Source organism: Ranitomeya variabilis, chromosome 4 (assembly GCF_051348905.1).
Source record: "Ranitomeya variabilis isolate aRanVar5 chromosome 4, aRanVar5.hap1, whole genome shotgun sequence".
NCBI classification, from domain to species: Eukaryota; Metazoa; Chordata; class Amphibia; order Anura; family Dendrobatidae; genus Ranitomeya; species Ranitomeya variabilis.
Window position 1 is genome coordinate 657088183 of NC_135235.1, and position 22444 is coordinate 657110626.

At 45.3% G+C, this 22444-nt stretch overlaps 1 protein-coding gene across 2 annotated transcripts in view; it reads left to right on the forward strand.

Annotated features, from left to right (window-relative positions):
* LOC143767498 (uncharacterized) overlaps nt 1-22444 on the forward strand; it is a 65241-nt gene that overhangs the window by 37710 nt on the left and 5087 nt on the right. The window contains exons 1-6 of one of the 2 annotated variants that reach the window (XM_077255886.1): nt 11880-11923; nt 19672-19842; nt 19955-20134; nt 20218-20341; nt 20425-20522; nt 20703-20793. In XM_077255886.1, coding sequence (XP_077112001.1) covers nt 19765-19842; nt 19955-20134; nt 20218-20341; nt 20425-20522; nt 20703-20793 — 571 coding nt within the window. In that variant the 5' untranslated portion in view covers nt 11880-11923; nt 19672-19764. Of the gene's footprint in view, nt 1-11879; nt 11924-19671; nt 19843-19954; nt 20135-20217; nt 20342-20424; nt 20523-20702; nt 20794-22444 lie in introns of those variants that run through there. The other variant, XM_077255887.1, reaches the window with a different exon arrangement.

Here is a 22444-nt window from a genome sequence, read left to right on the forward strand (position 1 = left end):
TGTTCTGCTGTGTTAAGAAAAATGTATAACAGTAAAGATACGTTTGTTAAGATGGAATCTGAGTGTGGAGGTTTTGCTGGGCCAGATCATGGATATGCATGGGCGGCCTTGCCCTCGTCCACTTCACTATATTTGACAGAGGCTCACAGGCCAACACAGCAGCAGCCCTTCCTGTCCAAGGACAGTCTTCAAGATTCCTGACCTGGCTGGAATATCAGGTCATTCGTTTTCCTCACTGGTCATCTTACTTTTCTCTAGGGAACTCAATGACCTTCACCTCCAGATCACATGGCTTCACTTTAACATTAGACCGCAGGTCTGTATCTCTCCTGACCCTAGCTTGGCTTGTGACAAAACTGGTACCTCTCGGGATGATGCCTCCTCACTCGGCACTAGCGTTCCTCCAGACAGGAAAGGGATCACTTCCTCCATAAAGTTGTCCTTCAGGCCATGTATCACAAGGGCCAATGACTTCCACAGCCAACCACGGCTACTGCAAGCCCACCTGGCCTCGAGGGTATCTTGAACAGTCCCTCTGATTCTTTTTTTAGGAACAACACAGGCCTTCTAGTCACAAAGGTACCAACAGTTCTTCCAAAAATAACAAAGGCAAGGAGCCTTAAGCTTCGTTTCCTAAGACTCGACTGGTCTCCAGTCTTTAAATAGGAGTTCCTCGGAACTTGACCCCTCAAAATAGCCTGATGGACCAACCGAGTAACTGCAACTGCCCAGAGGGCACCATGATCACTGCTCAGGCTTCTCCTGTAATTTCTCCATCTTCTTCCAGACTCTTCTCCTGCAGAACCAAGCCACTTCCCGATGAAGTCATCATTTAAACTACCTGCACATCTGCATCAGGCTTCCAAAGTGAAGTAAAGGCCCAAAGTCCTTCCTGGAACTCCTCAACCATCTTCCTTCCCTCAGTATACCAATACTCAACGGTTCTGAGGAAATCACCACAGATTCCTTGGGTTGACAACTGAGCAAAATGCAATAGTTGCTGGCTTGCATCCAGTCTTACTGAACGGGATGAAGCTGAGGCTTGCATACCTTGTGCAGTGCGCTCGCCTCTCCATGTTACTCTGGAGTGGTCATGAACTCTCCTGTTCCCTGAGCTATGTTCACTGCTTGTCACCCTTCAGGCTGACCCACAATAACTGGGGATGGTAGTATCTCTGGAACTACTTGATTGTGGTAATCAGGTCCCCAGGGCAGATAAAAGACTCCAAATCCCCACCAGTACAAGTCCACTGCCTACGGGTCCCCATATTGGCTCTTACTGCTCATGTCTTCCATCTCCTCATTGTCACTGCCAATGTTCATTCACCATGCAGGCTGTGCCATTTCCACCGAGAGCCTCCTGCTGCACTCCTCACCTCTCACACATCGCAGGGAAAATCTCTTGTTTTAAAAAAAGTTTTTTTTGCAATAAAATTTATTTTTCATTTATTTTTATTTTTTTTATTAGATTTACATATAAAAATATTTAGTAAGGCAAAAGTCATAGAAGATGACAAAAAACCTGAACACTGGCAACAAAGCAGTGCAGATAAACATTGTAGGATAGGTAAAACAAATAATAATTGTATAACGTTTCAAAATGGTAGACACACTGGTCCTGACCTCCATTACATATATACAAAAATAATACATGTATCCATTCATATGCATATGGCAAATATGCCATTACCCATGATGAAATGCACTATGCACAGTTGCCACTGAAATTGCTTCCCAACTTTCTTTTCTCATGTTTGATCTTGCTTCCTTTAGGGGGGTAGTGTTCTGAGCATCCCCACAGAGCTTACTGCAAATGAGGTCTGTCAATGTCGGACCAGCTGCATGAAACTACCATCCTACCTCCAGCCAATAGGGCAGTCCGCGTATGATTGGAAGCCACATTACCAAATATGTTTTGGCTGTGCACAGACACTATAGCAATATCAAAGGCCAAGTAGGAGAGCAAAGATGCAGGGCATAGTGTATCTCATAAATAATGGAACTTGTCTTTAGTTGTGCTATCATTTCTAATAAGAAAATTGCTTAGATGCAATGGTCTCTACTGATCACTGCATCCAAGTAGTTAAAGTGGTTTCCATCTTTTTTATTGATCATATGCTGCCGGGCTTGGACTGGCCCACTGGAGAACAGGAGAATCCTCCGGTGGGCCACCGCCCTCTTTTATGAACAGTACTTGTCACAATGTACTTGAATTACTATGTACAGACAATGGCTGGGGTCATACTTGCGAGTATGATGCGAGAAACTTGTGTGAGTCTCTCGCAGCAATACTGCCGCCGACACTCGGGACCGGAGTGTGCGGCTGCATGTATTTATATGCAGCCGCACGCTTCGGTCCGAGTGCCGGTGGCAGTGCCGGGTATTGATGCGCGAGTTTCTCACATCACACTCACAAGTGTGACCCCTGCCAAAGGCAGCATCTTGTTCATTTAACAATCAACCCAGTTCATTGCTCTTTAAATTTCTTGTGATTGAAGATAATGTCACATTTGCATGAAGCTGAAAAGTGGAACCCTGGAGTTGGTTACTGGTGGGCCCTTGGCACCCCAGCCTGACATGCCAGAGTGTAATCTCAAAATAATGAACAGTACATATCTATCCATGTATCTATCTCATATCTATCTTTTATCTATCTACATACAGTACAGACCAAAAGTTTGGACACACTCTCCTTCTTGGTCAAATAGCCTTTACACAGCCTGGAGGTGTGTTTGGGGTCGTTGTCCTGCTGAAAAATAAATGGTGGTCCAAATAAACACAAACCGGATGGAATAGCATGCCGCTGCAAGATGCTGTGGTAGCCATGCTGGTTCAGTATGCCTTCAATTTTGAATAAATCCCCAACAGTGTCACCAGCAAAGCACCCCCACACCATCACACCTCCTCCTCCATGCTTCACGGTGGGAACCAGGCATGTAGAGTCCACCCGTTCACCTTTTCTGCGTCGCACAAAGACACGGTTGGAACCAAAGATCTCAAATTTGGACTCATCAGACCAAAGCACAGATTTCACTGGTCTAATGTCGCACAATCAAGAAGTATGTAGCTGATTCCCAGCACACACGTGTGCGTGCTGATAAGGAAAAATTGAGGACTCTTTCCAACAGGCAATTGCGTAAGGTTAAAAGAGCAGCTGCAAAAATGCCTTGTCATAGCAGCAGACAAGTTTTTGAAGCTGCTGGTGCCTCCAACGTCCCCAGAACAACAAGATGCAAGGTCCTTCAGAGGTTTGCAGCTGTGCGTAAGCCATCCTGTCGACCACCTCTATCCACTGCAACAAGCAGAAACGGCTCCAGTGGGCCAAACGATACATGAAGACTGACTTCCAAACTGTTTTGTTCACCGATGAGGGCCGTGCAACGCTCGATGGTCCAGATGGATGGAGTGGAGGATGGCTGGTTGATGGACACCCCATGAAAACACAGCTAAGGCGCCAACAAGGAGGAGGTGGAGTAATGTTTTGGGCTGGAATCATGGGGAGAGAGATTGTCGGCCCCTTTATGATCCCTGAAGGGGTAAAGATGAACTCCATAATCTATGTGGAGTTTCTAAAACAACACTTCCTGCCATGGTTCAAGAGGAAGAACCGTGCTTTCCGCAGCAAGATCATTTTCATGCATGATAATGCACCGTCTCATGCTGCAAAAAACACATCTGCATCTCTGGCTGCTATGGGCATAAAAGAGGACAAACTTATGGTGTGGCCACCATCTTCCCCTGACCTCAACCCCATTGAGAACCTCTGGAGCATCATCAAAAGGAGTGTTTATGATGGCGGGAGGCAGTTCACATCTAAGCAACAGCTCTGGGAGGGTATTCTGTCCACATGCAAAACAATTGAAGCAGAAACCATCCAAAAACTGACAAATTCAATGGACGAGAGAGATCAGAAGCTTCTTTCCAACAAGGGGTCCTATGTGCAAATGTAACATCACCTAGAATAAAGTTTTCACTTGAAAACTGTTTGATTTCATTTTGTAATAAGCTGATAATGCTTATAACTTCACAATTGACCATTTTTTTTGTTCAAAATAAAAAAAAAAGGTTGAAAACTCTGCTGTGCATAATAATTTGGAACATGCATTTTGAGTGTTTATTTTTTTTTTTAAAAGATACTGTTTTCATAGGCAGTTTTTTCCAAAACATTGCATTTATACTAGAATAGTAGATGACTGGAAAATAACAATGACTGCAATTCAGATAGGTAATTTAGAGAAAATATGAGGAAATATTATTTGCATAATAATTTGGAACACAGTGTAAACGCAGAGGTAGAAGAGGTATTTGGTCTGGTCGATTCGGGGAGCTCGGGGACCTTGGTAAAGTCTGCGGAAGATCAATTTGTAAGGTCTGAAAAGATCGAGGTCACCTGCATCCATGGGGACACTAAGGTTTATTCAGTGACCCGGGTGTACCTTGAGACGGTCAGGGGCTATACAAATCTTGAGGCCGCCATAGTTCCTAACCTACCTTGTCCGGTGATAGTAGGCCGGGACTGTAAGTTATTCTCAGACTTGTGGGAGAAGGGCGTTCCTCTGCAGCACGAGGATGGAAGTCTCATTACTGTTGCAGGGGCATACATTAAGACAGGAATACATCCCAAAATTGACGGGTCAGACATCGGGGTGACCAGTGTGAAGGGTTCGTCTGCCCAACTTACCGACATGATGTCAACTGACGTGTATCCCAAAATGACTGACAGTGATCTGGTAAATAAAACCTGTGAAGCTGACACCCTGTTAGAAAGGAATTTGAGGGTTCACCGTACTGTGCGGTGTGACACAAACTCCGGGGGTGACTGTGACGTGTCATTAGCAACCGCTAGGACTGAGTACAATGGTGTGCTGACAGAAACACTGACACAGGGGAACGACAGTACTCCACAAGGTGACATCAGGATGGCGGGGGCAACCATACCAGAAAATATGACCTGTGTAAGTGGCGACTGCTTGTTCCAGGATAACCAACCGGGTGGTGGTGACTCCCATTCAGATGAGGACGCCAGCGGGAAAGAGTGTAGTATAGCTGACTCAAGTACAAGTAGCAAGTCTTCCTCCCGCCGCCGGAGACGTAAAAGAGGTAAAGGGGCTGAACAAATTGCACCTGGTGAGAAGGTTGATAAAGAGGAGGTCCAGGATCTCGCTAATGAGTTGTCTCATGAGAAGCAAAAGGTAACAGATTTACAGGCCGAGTTAAGGCATCTGAGACAAGCAGCTGAGCACCGGGTAGATGAGCTGGAGAAGGAAGTCTCTGAACTCAAACATCACCTGTCCACATTGCAAAGTGTGAATAAGGCCTTAAGAGAAGATGTGGATGTGCTCAGGGAAGCATTAAATGGTCTTCTGCAAGAGAAGGAGATGCTGGTCACAGACTTACAGCGGCGGTACCAGAGTAGTAACGAGGTGAAGCTGCCAGTGCCCATCCTGGCCAGGGATCTGGAAGTGTGTAAAGCGGAGGAAGAATTGGCGCTAAAAGCAGAACAAGACAGTCACCCGGTTGTGGCAGATGTCTTTGTGGAAAGGTCCGAGGCAAAAAGGGAGCTGTATATCCATGAAAAGAGTGAGACCTTGCTCTTCAAGACCGTGATTGATGTACCCGAAGAGGTGCAAGAAGCCTGTACCAGTGAAGGTGTGCATGAGGCCTTTAGAAAAGCAGTGGAAGCGCATAATGTGAACTGGGCACCATAGACGAAACAGTTGGTGATACTGTCCACTAAGGAAGTCACAGTAAAGCGGGTAGCTATCCTGAAGGATATGCACCTACAATGTCTTCGCACGAAACAAATGATCCTGTTGAGGAACAAGGAAGCGGCTCGACGTTTGGAGCATGCCAGGAAAGCTCAAAGTTGGCTGGGCTTTGTGGAAGACGTCGTTCGAGTACCCAGAAATCTGGTGGGGAAAGTCATTGGTAGATTTGGAAAAGTGATGCAGGACCTGGTGAATAGATCCGGTGTGGCAAGAGTGAGGATTCCAGATGTTGGCGAAGTCCAGGTAACTGGTGAAGATGAGATGGTTCCATTTGCTGTAATTGGCTCAGTAGATAGCCTTAGGAGCATTCGAGTGCTTCTTGAATACCGGGTGACGTATCTAAAGGAGTAAGAGCAGCTAAGACTGGAATGTCTGAAGATTAATAAACAGCTGCAGAATATAAGATGGCGACCACTTCCAAATCAGGGTATGGAGATACGAAAAGATACCCTAAAGAATAGAAGAGTCCAAAGAAGTGACTCCTTTGTTAGCTCAGGGCTGAGTGACCGAGGTGGGAGACCTGGTAGCAGACGTAGTAGCGAAGGGTCGGACTCAGACCAAACAGTCAGCTCGACTGTAAGTGGGTTGACCAAAAGGGGTCTGCTGACACAGACGGATGGTGACTCAAGGGTTGAAGCCCAGGGCCGACAAACTGACCGCTGGGGGCGGGGGAGGCCTATCCAAGGTGACATGGGTTCCCGGTATCGGAACCCCGGGTTTATGTCATGTGTCCACCCCAAAAGGGTTGAACAAAGGGGGGAGGTATGTGGTGCAGTGACCAATGTTACAGCCAGGGGGCGCTGTGTGTGCACTTCAAGATGAGGCATAGTTGTGATGAAACAATGACTGGCAGTGTGATTAATGGGCGGTATGTATCGCAGAGGTGGGTGGCCCTGTGATGGAAGCCTGGGTATGTTTTGCTCAAGCAGATCTACTGCAGAGGGATTTGTTTACATTAGGAAGGCTTCCAGGTGATTGGAGAGATGGGTGGGTCCAGTCACCTACAAACCCACCCAAAGAGGCGTGTCTGAACACCTAAGATGGTTTTGTGTTTAAGGGCCTGTGGTGATGTCACGCTCATCTGACTGGCCATGTGACAGGTGTGGGTGTGGTTACACCTATGTAAAGGAGGTGTGTGTAGCACATGGTGTGAGTGTTTGGGAGCCTGCAAGTGTGGACAGACTTCCATGTGTCTTGGCTGGACACTGCAGAGTGGCCTGTGTGTTGGACAGTTCCAAGTGGGGACAGACGTCCTGAACAGCACACAGAGACCAAATCTAGGCTGGAGAGCCTGCGTGCTGGACATAGCACAGTCTGTGTGCCCACAGACCTGAGAGAGCGGAGCTCTACTATGGACATTGAGGATTCATCTGTCTGATGTAAGACTGTTTATCGTTTGTTCATCTTTCTATGGTTTATGGAGAGAATAAACTAAACAGATTGCTTTAAGTGGAAAACCGTGCCTAAGTGCTTGACTACCGCAGCCAAGAGTGTCTCCCCCAAGACACGTAGTATGCGAAATGCTGCAGTATATAATGATTTTTTATTTTTTTAAATTATTTTTAAACATTAGATGTTTTTACAATTGACGCTGCATAGGCAGCATCAATAGTAAAAACTTGGTCACACAGGGTTAATAGCGGCGGTAACGGAGTGAGTTACCCATGGTATAACGCGGTCCGTTACCGCCGGCATTAACCCTGTGTGAGGGGTGACTGGAGGGGAGTATGGAGCGGGCGCCGGGCACTGACTGCAGGGGAGTAGGGAGGGACTAATCGGACTGTGGACGTCGCTGATTGGTCGCGGTAGCCACGACAGGCAGCTGGCGAGACCAATCAGCGACTTGGATTCCATGACAGACAGAGGCCGCGACCAATGAATACCCGTGACAGACAGACAGACAGAAAGATGGAAGTGACCCTTAGACAATTATATAGCAGATAATTTCAGTTGTTTCACACTTTTTTGTTAAGTATATAACTCCACATGTGTTAATTCATAGTTTTGATGCCTTCAGTGTGAATGTACAATTTTCATAGTCATGAAAATACAGAAAAATCTTTAAATGAGAAGGTGTGTCCAAACTTTTGGTCTGTACTGTACATGAATTGGCCAATTTATGCTTTAAGAACCTTAATTTTTGTAAGTACATCTTGCTGAGTAATAACACAGTTTAGATTCAATGTCTTCATTGTTTGCATATACAGTATCTTGGCTTATGCAGAGTGATGATGTGTTTTCTTTTTCTATACAATGCAGCTATCGCAGCTTGCACCTGTTTACACTTAGGTGGTGCTGGTCAGGTTTTTTCTTTATAATTATTATCCATCAATCTCAACCCCACGTCTCCTTACCATTGACTTGGTCCCCCCAGTGATCTTCTCTTCCAGCATTTTTGGCACATGACTGCTGCAAACAATCAATAGCAGCAATCAAATTGTCAGCACTGAACCAACACTGGAGGAGACCGGTGGGGAAGCAGCTTATTGTATAGAGAAGTATTGAGCGAGTTTATGCACTTTTTTGTTTTGAGAACACATTCCAGACAAATTAAAGAGAATAGAAAATCTAGTTACTGGTGTTACAGTCAGGTGTCAACTGTATGAAACAGTCAACACCCGACATGTTTGAACATTAGCCTGTGTGACAAGCTACTGGTTAATATATTTTTTGGGCATCAGTTCTTGACATTTGTTTTGTAATATGCAACTTGCATAAACATGACGGATGGGCACAAGATTGCGTCTGTGTTAGTGAGAAAAAGAAAAATTTTGATATGACACCTACTTGTAAAGCGGGATCACTGGATTGCCATGAATGGAGTTCAGAGATTCATTGTAGTTCATGAGACAGAAAACAATTCACTACTAGGACAACCCCTTCTCAAACTAAATGTTCGGCACAATAAAATAATAAAACCTATACCCGCCTCCTGTGCCGGCACCATTCCAGCGGTGTCGGCACTCGCGGTCCCGGGACTGTGAAGCGGTGGAATGACACGTGAGGCCAGGGCCCAATCAGCGCTAGCGTGACCGTCTCCACCTTCTGACAAACTGATCATGAAGAGGCAGTCCGGACTGCAGCTTATCCCTGGCTTCCTCTTCATGATCAGTTTGTCAGAAAGTGGAGAAAGTGGCGTCAGCACTGATTGGGCGCCGGTGTCAAATGTCGCAGCACCGCATCACAGCCCTGGGGAATGAGAGTGCCAACATCGCAAGAAATAGCCCTGGCACGGGAGGGGAGTAGGTGAGTATAGGCTACTAGGGGCTGTCCTAGTAGTGGACAGACTGAAGAAAGTGGTCAGGGTTAAGCCAAGTCACCACCAAGAGCAGAGAAGCAAATCTGCACATAACGGAAATCACAAATACAATTGCTGAGGCTCCAGATACGGGGGATGGGAACCATAAATATCAGGCCTCAAAGACATCATAAATGGAATCCAGGAGGTGATTCATCCACAGAGGACAGAACAGTAGGGCTGCCGTCACACTAGCAGTATTTGGTCAGTATTTTACATCAGTATTTGTAAGCCAAAACCAGGAGTGGAACAATTAGAGGAAAAGTATAATAGAAACATATGCACCACTTCTGCATTTATCACCCACTCCTGGTTTTGACTTGCAAATACTGATGTAAAATACTGACCAAATACTGCTAGTGTGACGGCAGCCTAAATGTAACTAGAATGAGACACCTAAAGCTGTAAAGGGGGACTCCAGCACTGCTCACTTCCACCTGAAGGTAAATGGTGCTTGTGAAGTTACTGAAAGCATGTTGCAGGATGCAGTGACAAACAGAAGGCAGAGCAAGGGTTAACAGATTTATCAGTTTTAATTTAACGGGGTTAACGCCTCGCAGGGAGATGAAGGGTTAAACGGGGGAATGGCAGTCCAATTATGAATATATGGATATGCAGGGTTAATAAACAAAGTGACAGTAGTTTTGTTGTGCACTTATCGCGTCAGGAGCTCTTCAGAATGCAGGTACCACTTGGTCGGTTGGTGGCGCCGGCAACGGCTGGTGCGGTGTTTGTCCAATGAGATTCGGTTGGTAATGACGGTCCGTCTTCTGGCGGCAGCGGTTGTCTCCGGTACCTTCCGCTGAGCCCCTAGTCCATGAACATATGCGCCGGAGGAAACAAGGCCGCAGCACGATCAGAGTTCCCCGTGGGCGGGAAGTTATATGCTGGTAAGGGGGGCTGCAAATGTCTGTCCAGTACCCGGTTCCCTCTTTGCTGCACATGCGCTGTACTCCCGGTCACAATGCGCACGTTACCTCGCTCTCTGCCAGTTACCGGGCGCACTGCACTTCTCTCCCTGCAATCCCTGCTGGTCATGGGGGAGTACATGGACTCAAGAGACAGAGCACTTCTCTCTCTGTACTGCACGCTGCCTGTTCCCGCGAAGACTGACTGCTTTCGAGCGCGATTTGGCTGTTGCCGCTTAGCTACACCCCGTGTCCAAGTGCAAAGGTCTGTCCAGTCTCTAACTCGTTCCCCCGGACAGCAGAGGAGACAGCCCCGACAGTTCCGGACCCGGCATAGGACAGGTACCCACAGCCCAGTTCTCCTCCTTACAAAACGACACCACACAGCTACTGAGATACTGAGATATGCCCGATCATTAGGTGTAGTGACCGGGGAATGTTTATTACACTATGACATGAGCGGGTGTCAGCCGGTGTGGGGTAATAGTGATATTGGAAATGCTCACGTCTGCAGCAGGAGAGGCGCTCGACAACTACTTCATCAATCTTCCTAAATTCTATGATCAATATTTCCACACAATGCTCCACTCCGTACACACACGGCTCCTCTCCGTACACCTCGTACATACGTGGCTCTGCTCTGTACACCTCGTACATACGCGGCTCTGGTCCATAGACCTCGTACACAAGTGGCTCCTCTCCGTACACCACGTACACACGTGGCTCTGCTCCGTACACCTCGTACATACGCGGCTCCACTCCATACACCTCGTACACACGGCTCCGCTCCGTACACCTCGTACATACGTAGCTCTGCTCCGTACACCTCGTACACACGTGGCTCTGCTCCGTACACCTCGTACATACGCGGCTCCACTCCATACACCTCGTACACACACGGCTCCGCTCTGTACACCTCGTACATACGCGGCTCCACTCCATACACCTCGTACACACACTGCTCCGCTCCGTACACCTCGTACACACGCGGCTCTGCTCCGTGCAACTCATACACATGAGGTTCTGCTCCGTACACCTTGTTCACACGCGGCTCCGTTCCGTACACCTCGTACACATACGGCTCCACTCCGTATACGTCGTACACACATGGCTCCACTACGTACACCTCGTACACACACGGCTCCTCTGGGTACACCTGGTACACACGGCTCCGCTCCGTACACCTCGTACACACATGGCTCCGCTACGTACACCTCGTACACACGCGGCTCTGCTCCATTCACCTCACACACACGCGGCTCCGCTCCTTACACCTCACACACGCGGCTCTGCTCCGTACACCTCGTACACATGCGGCTCTGCTCTGTACACCTCGTACACACACGGCTCCACTCCATACACCTCGTACATACGCGGCTCCGCTCCGTACACCTCATACACACACGGCTCCGCTCCGTACACCTCATACACATAAGGCTCCGCTACGTACACACAAGGCTCCGCTCCGTACACCTCGTACACACGCGGCACTGCTCCATTCACCTCACACACACGCGGCTCCGCTCCTTACACCTCACACACGCGGCTCCGCTCCGTACACCTCGTACACATGCGGCTCTGCTCTGTACACCTCGCACACACACGGCTCCTCTCCGTACACCTCGTACACACGGCTCTGCTCCGTACACCTCATACACACAAGGCTCCGCTACGTACACACATGGCTCCGTTTCGTACACCTCGTATAGACACGGCTCCACTCTGTACACCCTGTACACACGGCTCTGCTGCAACCACACTGTAAACCCCTGCTGACCCCACACATAAACTTCCCCTCATCCAGCACCATGACAACCAGCACAGCAGAGTCCTGCATACACTGAGGCCCCTGATCATGTGACCCCTGACTCCTCCCCTCCTGTGACCTCATCCCAGGTCCTGTGCGCACAGAACAGCCATACATGTGGTGTGCGGCTCTGCAGGTGGAGGTAGGTGCTGGAGATTCCCCATTACTGGGCAGGGGTAGTAACCCCTTCAGTGCTGAGACTATTTAGATGTTTTTGTGTTTCCAGTTTTAGAATCATGTTTTTGTTCCTTTTCCACTTATAGATACATACCTCCCAACCGTCCCGATTTCAGCGGGACAGTCCCGCTTTGGCACCGGGGTCCCGCTGTCCCGCTTCGGGCATTTAAAATCCCGAATTTGCGGCCGCCGGTGAAGCCCCGCCCACTTCCGGGACGTAGAGAGAGCCAGCCTGTTTTTTTTTTTTTTTTTTATAAAAGCTGCCTCCTGACCGCCCGCGCAACACCCCCCCCCCCCCCCTCCCGCCCCCTGTGCGGCGCTGCCACGCTGAAGGAGAGAGCCTGCAGCAATCAAGAAGAAAGGTCAGCGATTCACTACCTCTGGCTGTGTGTGCACGGAGCTCCGGCTTCTGCTCTTAGCTGCTATCCCGGCAGAGAAGGAGAGACGGGGGAGGTGCCGGGATAGTGCAGAGCTGTGAGCAGGAGACTGAAGACTTCAGCAGAGAGCTGCACATGGACATCAGCCGCCCCTGCATCACAGAGGAGATTGTGTGTGTGTGATGTGTGTGATGGCTGCGTGTGTGTGTGTGATGGCTGCGTGTGTGTGTGTGATGGCTGTGTGTGTGTGATGGCTGTGTGTGTGTGTGTGTGATGGCTGCGTGTGTGTGTGATGGCTGCGTGTGTGTGATGGCTGCGTGTGTGTGATGGCTGCGTGTGTGTGATGGCTGTGTGTGTGTGTGTGATGGCTGCGTGTGTGTGATGGCTGTGTGTGTGTGATGGCTGTGTGTGTGTGATGGCTGTGTGTGTGTGATGGCTGCGTGTGTGTGTGAATGATGGCTGCGTGTGTGTGTGTGATGTCTGCGTGTGTGTGATGGCTGCGTGTGTGTGTGTGTGTGTGATGGCTGCGTGTGTGTGTGTGTGTGTGATGGCTGCGTGTGTGTGTGTGATGGCTGCGTGTGTGTGTGTGATGGCTGCGTGTGTGTGTGTGATGGCTGCGTGTGTGTGTGATGGCTGCGTGTGTGTGTGATGGCTGCGTGTGTGATGCATTTGTGTCAAAGCTGCATGTGTTTGTGAGCTGCGTGCGTGTGAGCTGCGTGCCTGTGTGTGAGCTGCGTGCCTGTATGTCATTATACAGTCTGGAGCATCATGTGCGGTCATTATACAGTCTGGAGCATCATGTGCGGTCATTATACAGTATGGAGCATCATTTGCGGTCATACAGTATGGAGCATCATTTGCGGTCATACAGTATGGAGCATCATGTGCGGTCATTATACAGTATGGAGCATCATGTGCGGTCATTATACAGTATGGAGCATCATGTGCGGTCATTATACAGTATGGAGCATCATGTGCGGTCATTATACAGTCTGGAGCATCATGTGCGGTCATTATACAGTCTGGAGCATCATGTGCGGTCATTATACAGTCTGGAGCATCATGTGCGGTCATTATACAGTATGGAGCATCATTTGCGGTCATACAGTATGGAGCATCATTTGCGGTCATACAGTATGGAGCATCATGTGCGGTCATTATACAGTATGGAGCATCATGTGCGGTCATTATACAGTATGGAGCATCATGTGGGGTCATTATACAGTATGGAGCATCATGTGCGGTCATTATACAGTCTGGAGCATCATGTGCGGTCATTATACAGTATGGAGCATCATGTGTGTTCATTATACAGTATGGAGCATCATGTGGGGTCATTATACAGTATGGAGCATCATGTGCGGTCATTATACAGTATGGAGCATCATGTGTGGCCATTATACAGTATGGGGCACTGTGTGGCCATATTTTTTTGTTTATAATTATTGTATATGAAACAGTGTGATCGGCAGTGCTAAATGGGTGTGGTTGGGATGTGGATATGGGTGTGACTAATTATGAATGGGTGTGGTCAGAGGCGTGGCCTAAAATTTGCCGCGGCGCGCAAAGCGCGCCGCAAACTTTGTCCCTCTTTCCCATCTTCAAAAGTTGGGAGGTATGTAGATACATATGAACCAACTATGAAATTAAACATTGAAACCTTCATTGTACACATAGTATGAAGCTCTTTTCTTGGCCCCCACAATGTGATCCCCCACACAGTATAATGCTCCCCCAGTACCAACATCCTCCACACACAGTATAATGTCCCCCTAGTACCGCCATCCCCCACACACAGTATAATGTTCCCCCAGTACCGCCATCCCCCACACACAGTATAATGTTCCCACAGTACCGCCATCCCCCACACACAGTATAATGTCCCCCTAGTACCGCCATCCCCCACACACAGTATAATGTTCCCCCAGTACCGCCATCCCCCCACACACAGTATAATGTTCTCACAGTGCCGTCATCCCCCACACACAGTATGTTTCCCCAGTACTGCCATCCCCCACACACAGTATAATGTTCCCCTAGTAACGCCATCCCCCACACACAGTATAATGTACCCACAGTACCGTCATCCCCCACACACAGTATAATGTTCCCCTAGTAACGCCATCCCCCCACACACAGTATAATGTTCCCCTAGTACCACCATCCCCCACACACAGTATAATGTTCCAACAGTACTGCCATCCCCCCACACACAGTATAATGTTCCCACAGTACCGCCATCCCCCCACACAGTATAATGTTCCCCCAGTACCACCATCCCCCACACACAGTATAATGTTCCAACAGTACTGCCATCCTCCCACACAGTATGGTACCACCCACCCAAAGGGCTAATAAATATTTTTTTATTTAACGGCCTTCATCTTGATCTTGAGCCATGACGACTTGATGGATGAGTGATCGGTAGGAAAATCTTGTGGAAACCTAGCTAGGTCCACCAGGGTCTTCTCCACCGTTATCTTGATTGTATTAAGCTGTCGGGCTGGTGGTCTTCCTCTTCGCCTTGTTGCTTCTATTCTTCTGACCCCGATGGCTTTCTCTAGTGATTGCTTTCTTCATATGAAGAGTCCAAATTAGTCATAGCGTGGTGATCCTCGTTTTGAGTGACATGTCTGACTTGATTTGTTCCAAAATTGATTTGCTTGTTCTTCTTGCCATCCATGGTATTGATAACTTCCTTCTCTAGCACCATATTTCTTTATTGTCCAGGTTTTATATCAATATATTACCACAGAAAAAAAACAGACTATGTACGGGCCGTGTCTTTGTCACAAGTAAAATATTTTTTTGATTGTCAGTGACTCCATTGATGATTTGCCCACAGCTATTCTCCTATTGACTTCTTGTATTGTCTATGCATCTTGATTGACCATTGATCCGAGTAGGTTGAAGTCCTTTATAACTTCCAGATTGTCATCGTCCATCTCAAATGTATCCTGGTCGTATCTGGCGGTAGTCAATATCTCTCTGTATTGGGTAGCACTCCCATGTTTGAGCTTTCCATCTTGACACTCAGTAATAAGTCCTCCATTCCATCTACGTTTGTTGCTATCAATGTTGTATCTTCTGCTTAAGATTGTTGATGATTCTTCCAACAATTTTGATTCCTAATCTTCAACAAGTCCAGCCTTCTTGAAAATAGCTTCTGCATATAAATTAAAGAGAAACGGTGACAGGATGCAGCATTGTGTGATGCCTGGCTCTACTTTGATCTATGTCTTGTCGCCTTGTTCTGTTCTGACTGTTGTTTCTTGGTCAATGTAAAGGTTCCTAATGAGGCTAATCAGACAGTTCAGCACAACCATATCCTTCATGGTAATCCAAAGTTTCTGGTGGTCAACACAGTTGTAGATTTCTGTAGTCGATGAAGCAAAAATAGGTCTCCTAGTATTCTTTGGTCTTTTCCTTTATCCATGTAATGTTAGCAATTACATCTCTTGTTCCTCTGACTTTTCTGAATCCTTCTTGTTGCTGTGGCAGCTGTTTGTTAAAGTAAAGCTGTAGTCGTCTTTGTAGGATCTTCAGTAGTATTTTGCTGTCATGAGGTAAGAGCGCAATAATCCAATAGTTTCCAGAGTCGGTAGCATTTCCCTTCTTTGGAATATGAATAAACACGGATCTTTTCCGGGACTTGGACCATTTACCAGTTGTCCATATCTGTTGACACAGGCGTGTGATGACATCAACTGCTGCTTCAGAAGCTTTATAGCAGCAATGACTTCATCTTTCAGGATATTGTGCTCTCTGTCATTTTGAGTCATTCTTGTAGAGGTGTTCCTTGTACTTTTTCCATCTTTTATTGATCTGTTCTGACTCAGTTTGTTCTAGTTGGCGTCTTTCAACAGGCCCACCATTGCTTTGATCTCTAGGTATGCTTTCCTGGTCTAATAAATACTCACTTATGTCCATTCTTTATGCCAATAGAGATGATCCCGGGACATATGTGATATTTACCAACATGATGGTAGCACAGGATAATAGTAGTTATGGAAGTGATTTCACCAACATTGTTCAGTGACTTTAACCATTAATGAAGAATATTTATTATTGCTCAAACTGTGATTTTTGTAGATTTTATTCTTCAGTACCTTTTGTAACATTTTTTTTCAACAACACTCATCAGTTTGATCGTATTAGATAATTGTTGGTCGAGCGATGTATCTCTATCAACTCCTTTATGCACAGAAATATTCATCTTGACAGAGCTTTCCTGTGGACTCTATGAGAGAGCCGCTGCTAGAGTCATCTGCAGGAGGCTTACATATAATTAACATATCTATTGATCCTGTGATTTCCATAATTCCACAACTTTTTGTCTTTTTTTGCAATTTCAGTATTGAGAAGAGTGTAAAGAGATCATAGAATGTTAGAGTTGGAAGGGACCTCTAGGGTCATTTGGTCCAACCCCCTTCTCACTGCAGGATTCACTAAACCATCTCAGACAAATATCTGTCCAGCCTTTGGTTGAAGACTTCCATTGAAGGAGAACTCACTATCTCTCGTGGCAGCCTGTTCCCCTCATTGATCATACTCACTGTCAAAAAGATTATTCTAATATCTAATCTGTATCTTCTCCCTTTTAGTTTCATTCCATCTACGCTGTGACATCCCTTCAGATATTTGTAGACCGCTATTAAGTCTCCTCTTAGCCTTCTTGCCAGCTAAACATTCCCTGCTCCTTTAATCATTCCTCATAGGACATAGTTTACAGCCCACTCACCATCCTTGTAGTTCTTCTCTGAACTTGCTCCAGGTTTTCAATGTCTTTTTTTAAAACATGGTACCCAGAACTGAACACATCCAGATGAGGTCTTACCAAGGAGGAGTAGAGGGGGTTTAATTACTTCACTTGATTTAGACTCTGTGCTTCTCATAATACATCCAAGAACTGTGTTTGTTTCTTTTGCTGCTGTATCACACTGTTGACTCATGTGCAGTCTGTGATCTATAAGTATACACAAGTCGTTCTCACACGTGCTGTTTTTAGTTCTATTCCTCCCATTCTGTAGATGTAATTTTTATTTTTCTTACCCAGATGTAGAATCTTGTTATACTCCGTTAAATACCATTTTATTAGTCGCTGCCCATTGTTCAAGCTTATCTAGATCCGTCTGAATCCTTTCTCTGTCTTAGCTATCCCTCCTAGCTGTGCATTATCTGCAAATTTGATTATTTTACCTTCAGTACTCTTATCTAGATCATTTATTAAAATGTTGAACACTGAGGTCAGGACAGAGACTTTTTGTACTCCACTTGAAGCACTCTCCCAATTGGATGTACAACCATTTATTACCACTCTTTGAGTACAATCGCTGAGCCAGTTATGAATCCACCTAATCGTAGCCTTGTCAATCCCATACTTGGTCATTTTTTTCAATAAGGATAGTAAGAGAAACTTTACTGAACTCAAAATATACTATATCTACCACATCTCCCTTATCCACCCAGTCAGTGATTCCATCATAGAAGGAAATTAGATTAGTCTGGCATGACTTGTTTGCTGCAAACCCATGCTGGCTCTGGTTAATTACTGTATTCTTATCCAAATACTTATATACATGCTGTTTAATCATTTGTTCAAAGATCTTTCCTGGTTTAGAAGTAAGGCTCACTGGCTTTTAATTTCCTGGCTATGTCGTCTAAACTTTTTGAACATAGGGACAACATTCCAGAGTTATTACCTCATAAAGGGACAGTGGTCAGAATTGTGAAAGTTGGCCCGGTCACTGACGTGCAAACCACCCTTGGGGGAAAGGGGTTAATCAGTCAGACTCTAACTTCTACAACATGGGCAAGACCAAAGAGCTTTATAAAGGATGTCAGGGACAAGATCATAGGCCTGCACAAAGCTGGAATGGGCTACAAAACCATAAGTAAGACGCTGGGTGAGAAGGAGACAATAGTTGGTGCAATAGTAAGAAAATGGAAGAAATACAAAATGACTGTCAATCAACATCGATCTGGGGCACTATGCAAAATCTAACCTCGTGGGGTATCTGAGATCAGCCTAACATTACACAGGGGGAACTTGATAATGATCTCAAGGCAGCTGAGACCACAGTCACCAAGAAAACCATTGGTAACACATTACGCTGTAAAGGTTTAAAATCCTGCATTGCCTGCAAGGTCCCCTTGCTCAAGAAGGCCCCTGTGCAGGTCATTTAACTCAACTCGCTGGGGTTGGAGAAAGAGAAACACTGCCTATGACCCATAGAACACCATCCTCACTGTCAAGCATGGAGGTGGAAACCTGTTTTGGGGGTGTTTTTCTGCTAAGGGCACAGGACTACTTCAACTCATCAATGGGAGGATGGATGGAGCCATGTACCGTAAAATCCTGATTGACAATCTTCTTCCCTCCTCCAGGACATTAAAAATGGGTCATGGCTGGGTCTTCCAGCAAGGCAATGATCCAAAACATACAGCCAAGGCAACACAGGAGTGCCTCAAAGAAGCACATTAAGGTCATGGAGTGGCCTAGCCAGTCTCCAGACCTTAATCCCAAACTTTTGAAGGGAGTTGAAGCTCTGAGTTGCCATGCGACAGCCTCAAAATCTTAATGATTTAGAGATGATCTGCAAAGAGGAGTGGACCAAAATTCTTCCTGACGTGCAGAACCTCATCAACTAAAAAAAAAAGTCTGACTGATGTGCTTGCCAACAAGGGTTTTGTCACCAAGTATTAAGCCTTGTTTGTCAGCGTGATCAAATATTTATTTCTCACTGCAAAATGCAAATAAATGTATATAATTTATACAATGTGATTTTCTGGATTTTATTTTTGATATTCTATCTCTCAATGTTAAAACTAACCTACCCTTAAAAATTATAAACTGTTCATGTCTTTGTCAGTCGGCAAACTTACAAAATCAGCAAGGGATCAAATACTTATTTCCCCCACTGTAAGTTCTGTGTTCATCCATCCCGGTCTCTTTAAATGCTTCCAATTCTTCCTTCTTTTCAGGATCATTACTGATTGTGCAGTGAGAATTTTATTTAGCAAAATACTTTTGCCTGAGTGAGATTCCCAACAAATATCTGGATAGTTAAAATCTCCCATGATCACGATGTCGTACTTTATTGAGAACAAAGACATCTAATGTAAAAATAATTCATTCATATCTTCAGGCTTATCTCCAGGGAGAACAAAAGCATCAGCCTCTGAAATTTAGCAATGCAGATCCTTCACTCACCTAACATTATCTGACAAGAGGCCTCCATATACATTACACAGTTGGAAAATCCACATGAAAACAACAGTTTCATCTGATCTCATATGTTTTCTCTTATTAAATGCCATATTTTATTTTCTATAGGCTCATCTTCTCCTCATGCAGGTTCCTAAAGTATAGGATTCTCCCAGTAAAGATATTCTATATAAGAGAATTTTCCTGATTGACCAGTCAAGGATGGAAAGGAACAGGGACAAGATGGCAGAGAGGATATTACACCTCACCCTAGACATTCTCTTCCGACTTACTGGAGAGGTGAGAGATTCTGATGACTTCAGATTACATCATTCTTATCTATGGAACTGGAGAGGTGAGGACCCTGGAAATGTCTGTAGTGAGATTAATTAATGTGTCTCTCCATAACCAGGATTACACAGTCGTGAAGAAGACCTCTAGTAAGCTCTGTCAGGACCCTGTGTCTGAGGGATGGGGAACACCCCTGAGCCCAATCACAGGGCCTTCACCTCACCTCCTGATACATGAGGACATCAATGACCAGAAGATCCTAGAACTCACCTACAAGATTATTGAGCTGCTGACTGGAGAGGTGACAATGCTGGGAATGCTGGGACATTATACAGTAATGCTATGAAGTGATCAGGAGGATGATGGTATCTTTGTATTTGTCAGGTTTCTATAAGGTGTCAGGATGTCACCGTCTATTTCTCCATGGAGGAGTGGGAGTATTTAGAAGGACACAAAGATCTGTACAAGGACGTCATGATGGAGGTTCCCCAGCCCCTCACATCACCAGGTAATAGACAGGACTAAATACACACGGCCTATAATTATCTGTGTGTAAAAAATGAATTCAGTCCCTGTATGTGTTTCCTCCAGTTCTATCCAGTAAGAGGACAACACCAGAGAGATGTCCCCGTCCTCTTCTTCCTCAGGACTGTAATCTAGAAAATCCCAATGTTCCTCAGGATCATCAGGTAGATGGAGAGAAGGTGTCATGAGATCTCCCCTATGATGTATAGACGGCTGTGAAGATCTTGTGCTCAGTCTTGTTTTAATCCACCAGTATTATATGTTTTATACTTGTGTAGTGAGAACGGTGGAGATGGCAGGATTAGAGCTGATCATAGATGTGACTTTTACAATATTTATTTTAGGGTAAAGATCTGCACCATATTAATACTACAGAGACACATGTGAGGGGTGATGAGGAGTGTAAAGCGGAGATTCCTATAGATAAATGCCCAGGTGAGTAGCAACTACTAATTGCAGAGAAGTCACAGATTCTTCTCATTCACTGACTTTGGCTGCTTTATCGGTGGTGTGGTCCCATGATATCATAGTCAAATGGTCACCATTCTGCTTCTCGCTCACTTAATACGCCACTGTAAGCTGTCCCCATTACTTTGACACTACTTAGGATTAATGTTAGCCCTTTTCCTCCAAACATATGTTCTTATTAGAGATGTAACATGTTTTTTTTATTGCGCATTTTATTTCTACTTGTACTGATTCGCTATGTATGATATGTTTGATTGGTCTGTGCGTTTGCATTTCTATAGTGATCAAAGATCTGGTTTCAAAAGTCTCCATTGCCTCTACCGAAAGTCTGAGACCTAAATTTAAGACACGTTAGCTCTGCACCATGTTAAAAAGTTCTGTCTAATTGTCTGTATTTTCAAGGAACTGACCTGACAGAAAATACTGGCCCTAAGCTAGTTTAGATTGCCAAGAGCTACCAAGCCCCATACTCTTAATGACCTAGAGATGTGTCACTACTAGTTACTAAATCATTGATGATAAAGACAGACGGGTTGGAGCACAATCCTTTTTTTTTTTTTTTCTGGAAATTTTTATCAATTATTGACAAGTATTTACAATTAAAACATATTGATACCACAGTAGGATAGACTATTCAAAGAAGTGTCACAACAGTATATAAAAAAAGCTGAATGTCTTTATTATAAATGGTTAAAACACATAAATAAACATGAACATTAAATAAGGCTTGGGTGTTATGCTTACAAGTATTGACAATTATAGAAAAGTCAAAGACAACTATTACAATATAGTACAAAAGGGATGGGAAGATCAAGAAAGTGTCCTTAACAACCCAGGAGCACGATCATTTTATTGTCTGTAGAGACCTTTTTGGTCTAATTGGTGCCCAAGATATTCTGATCTCTTCCTGCCACCGCCAGTTTTTGCAATCCTAATCAGACTCCACAGGCTCGCAATATACATTCTCTATCAGTATGTCTTTGCAATATGGGAGGAAACCGGAGAACCCGGCGGAAACCCAAGCAAACATGGGGAGAACATACAAACTCCTTGCAGGTGTTGTCCTTGGTTGGATTTGAACCCAGGACTCCAGTGCTGTAAGGCTGCAGTGCTAACCGCTGAGCCACCGTGCTGCCCCAGATTGTTTTTTTCTGTGACACATTGTACTTTATGTTATTGGTAAATTTAGGTTGATATCCTTTGTTACACCTGATAATTGCCCCAAAGTTTGAAAAATTCTTTTTTTTCAAATTTCAATAAGTGTTCCATTAAATCAAGGGAACAGAAAGAAGGAGTTAAAATAGTTAATAATTAACATTCACTGTATTTCTCCTTTAAGTTGGTATCATTTTTCTAACATCCATTTATATTTTTTTTAGAATGTTAGAAACGGGGGACTAACCCGAGTACTAATGCACCCAATCACAATTTTTTGACTAGGGATCAACCACCAGCATGTTTCTCAGATGTGTAGCATATTCAGCATTACAATAAGATTTCCTAAGTCATTCTGCTAAGTAATACAGTCATATAGTTACCAAATAGCAAATATTATCCCTATGCTATGACAGAACAAAGTCTGTTATAACAAAAAAACAAATTACTAATAATATCTCCA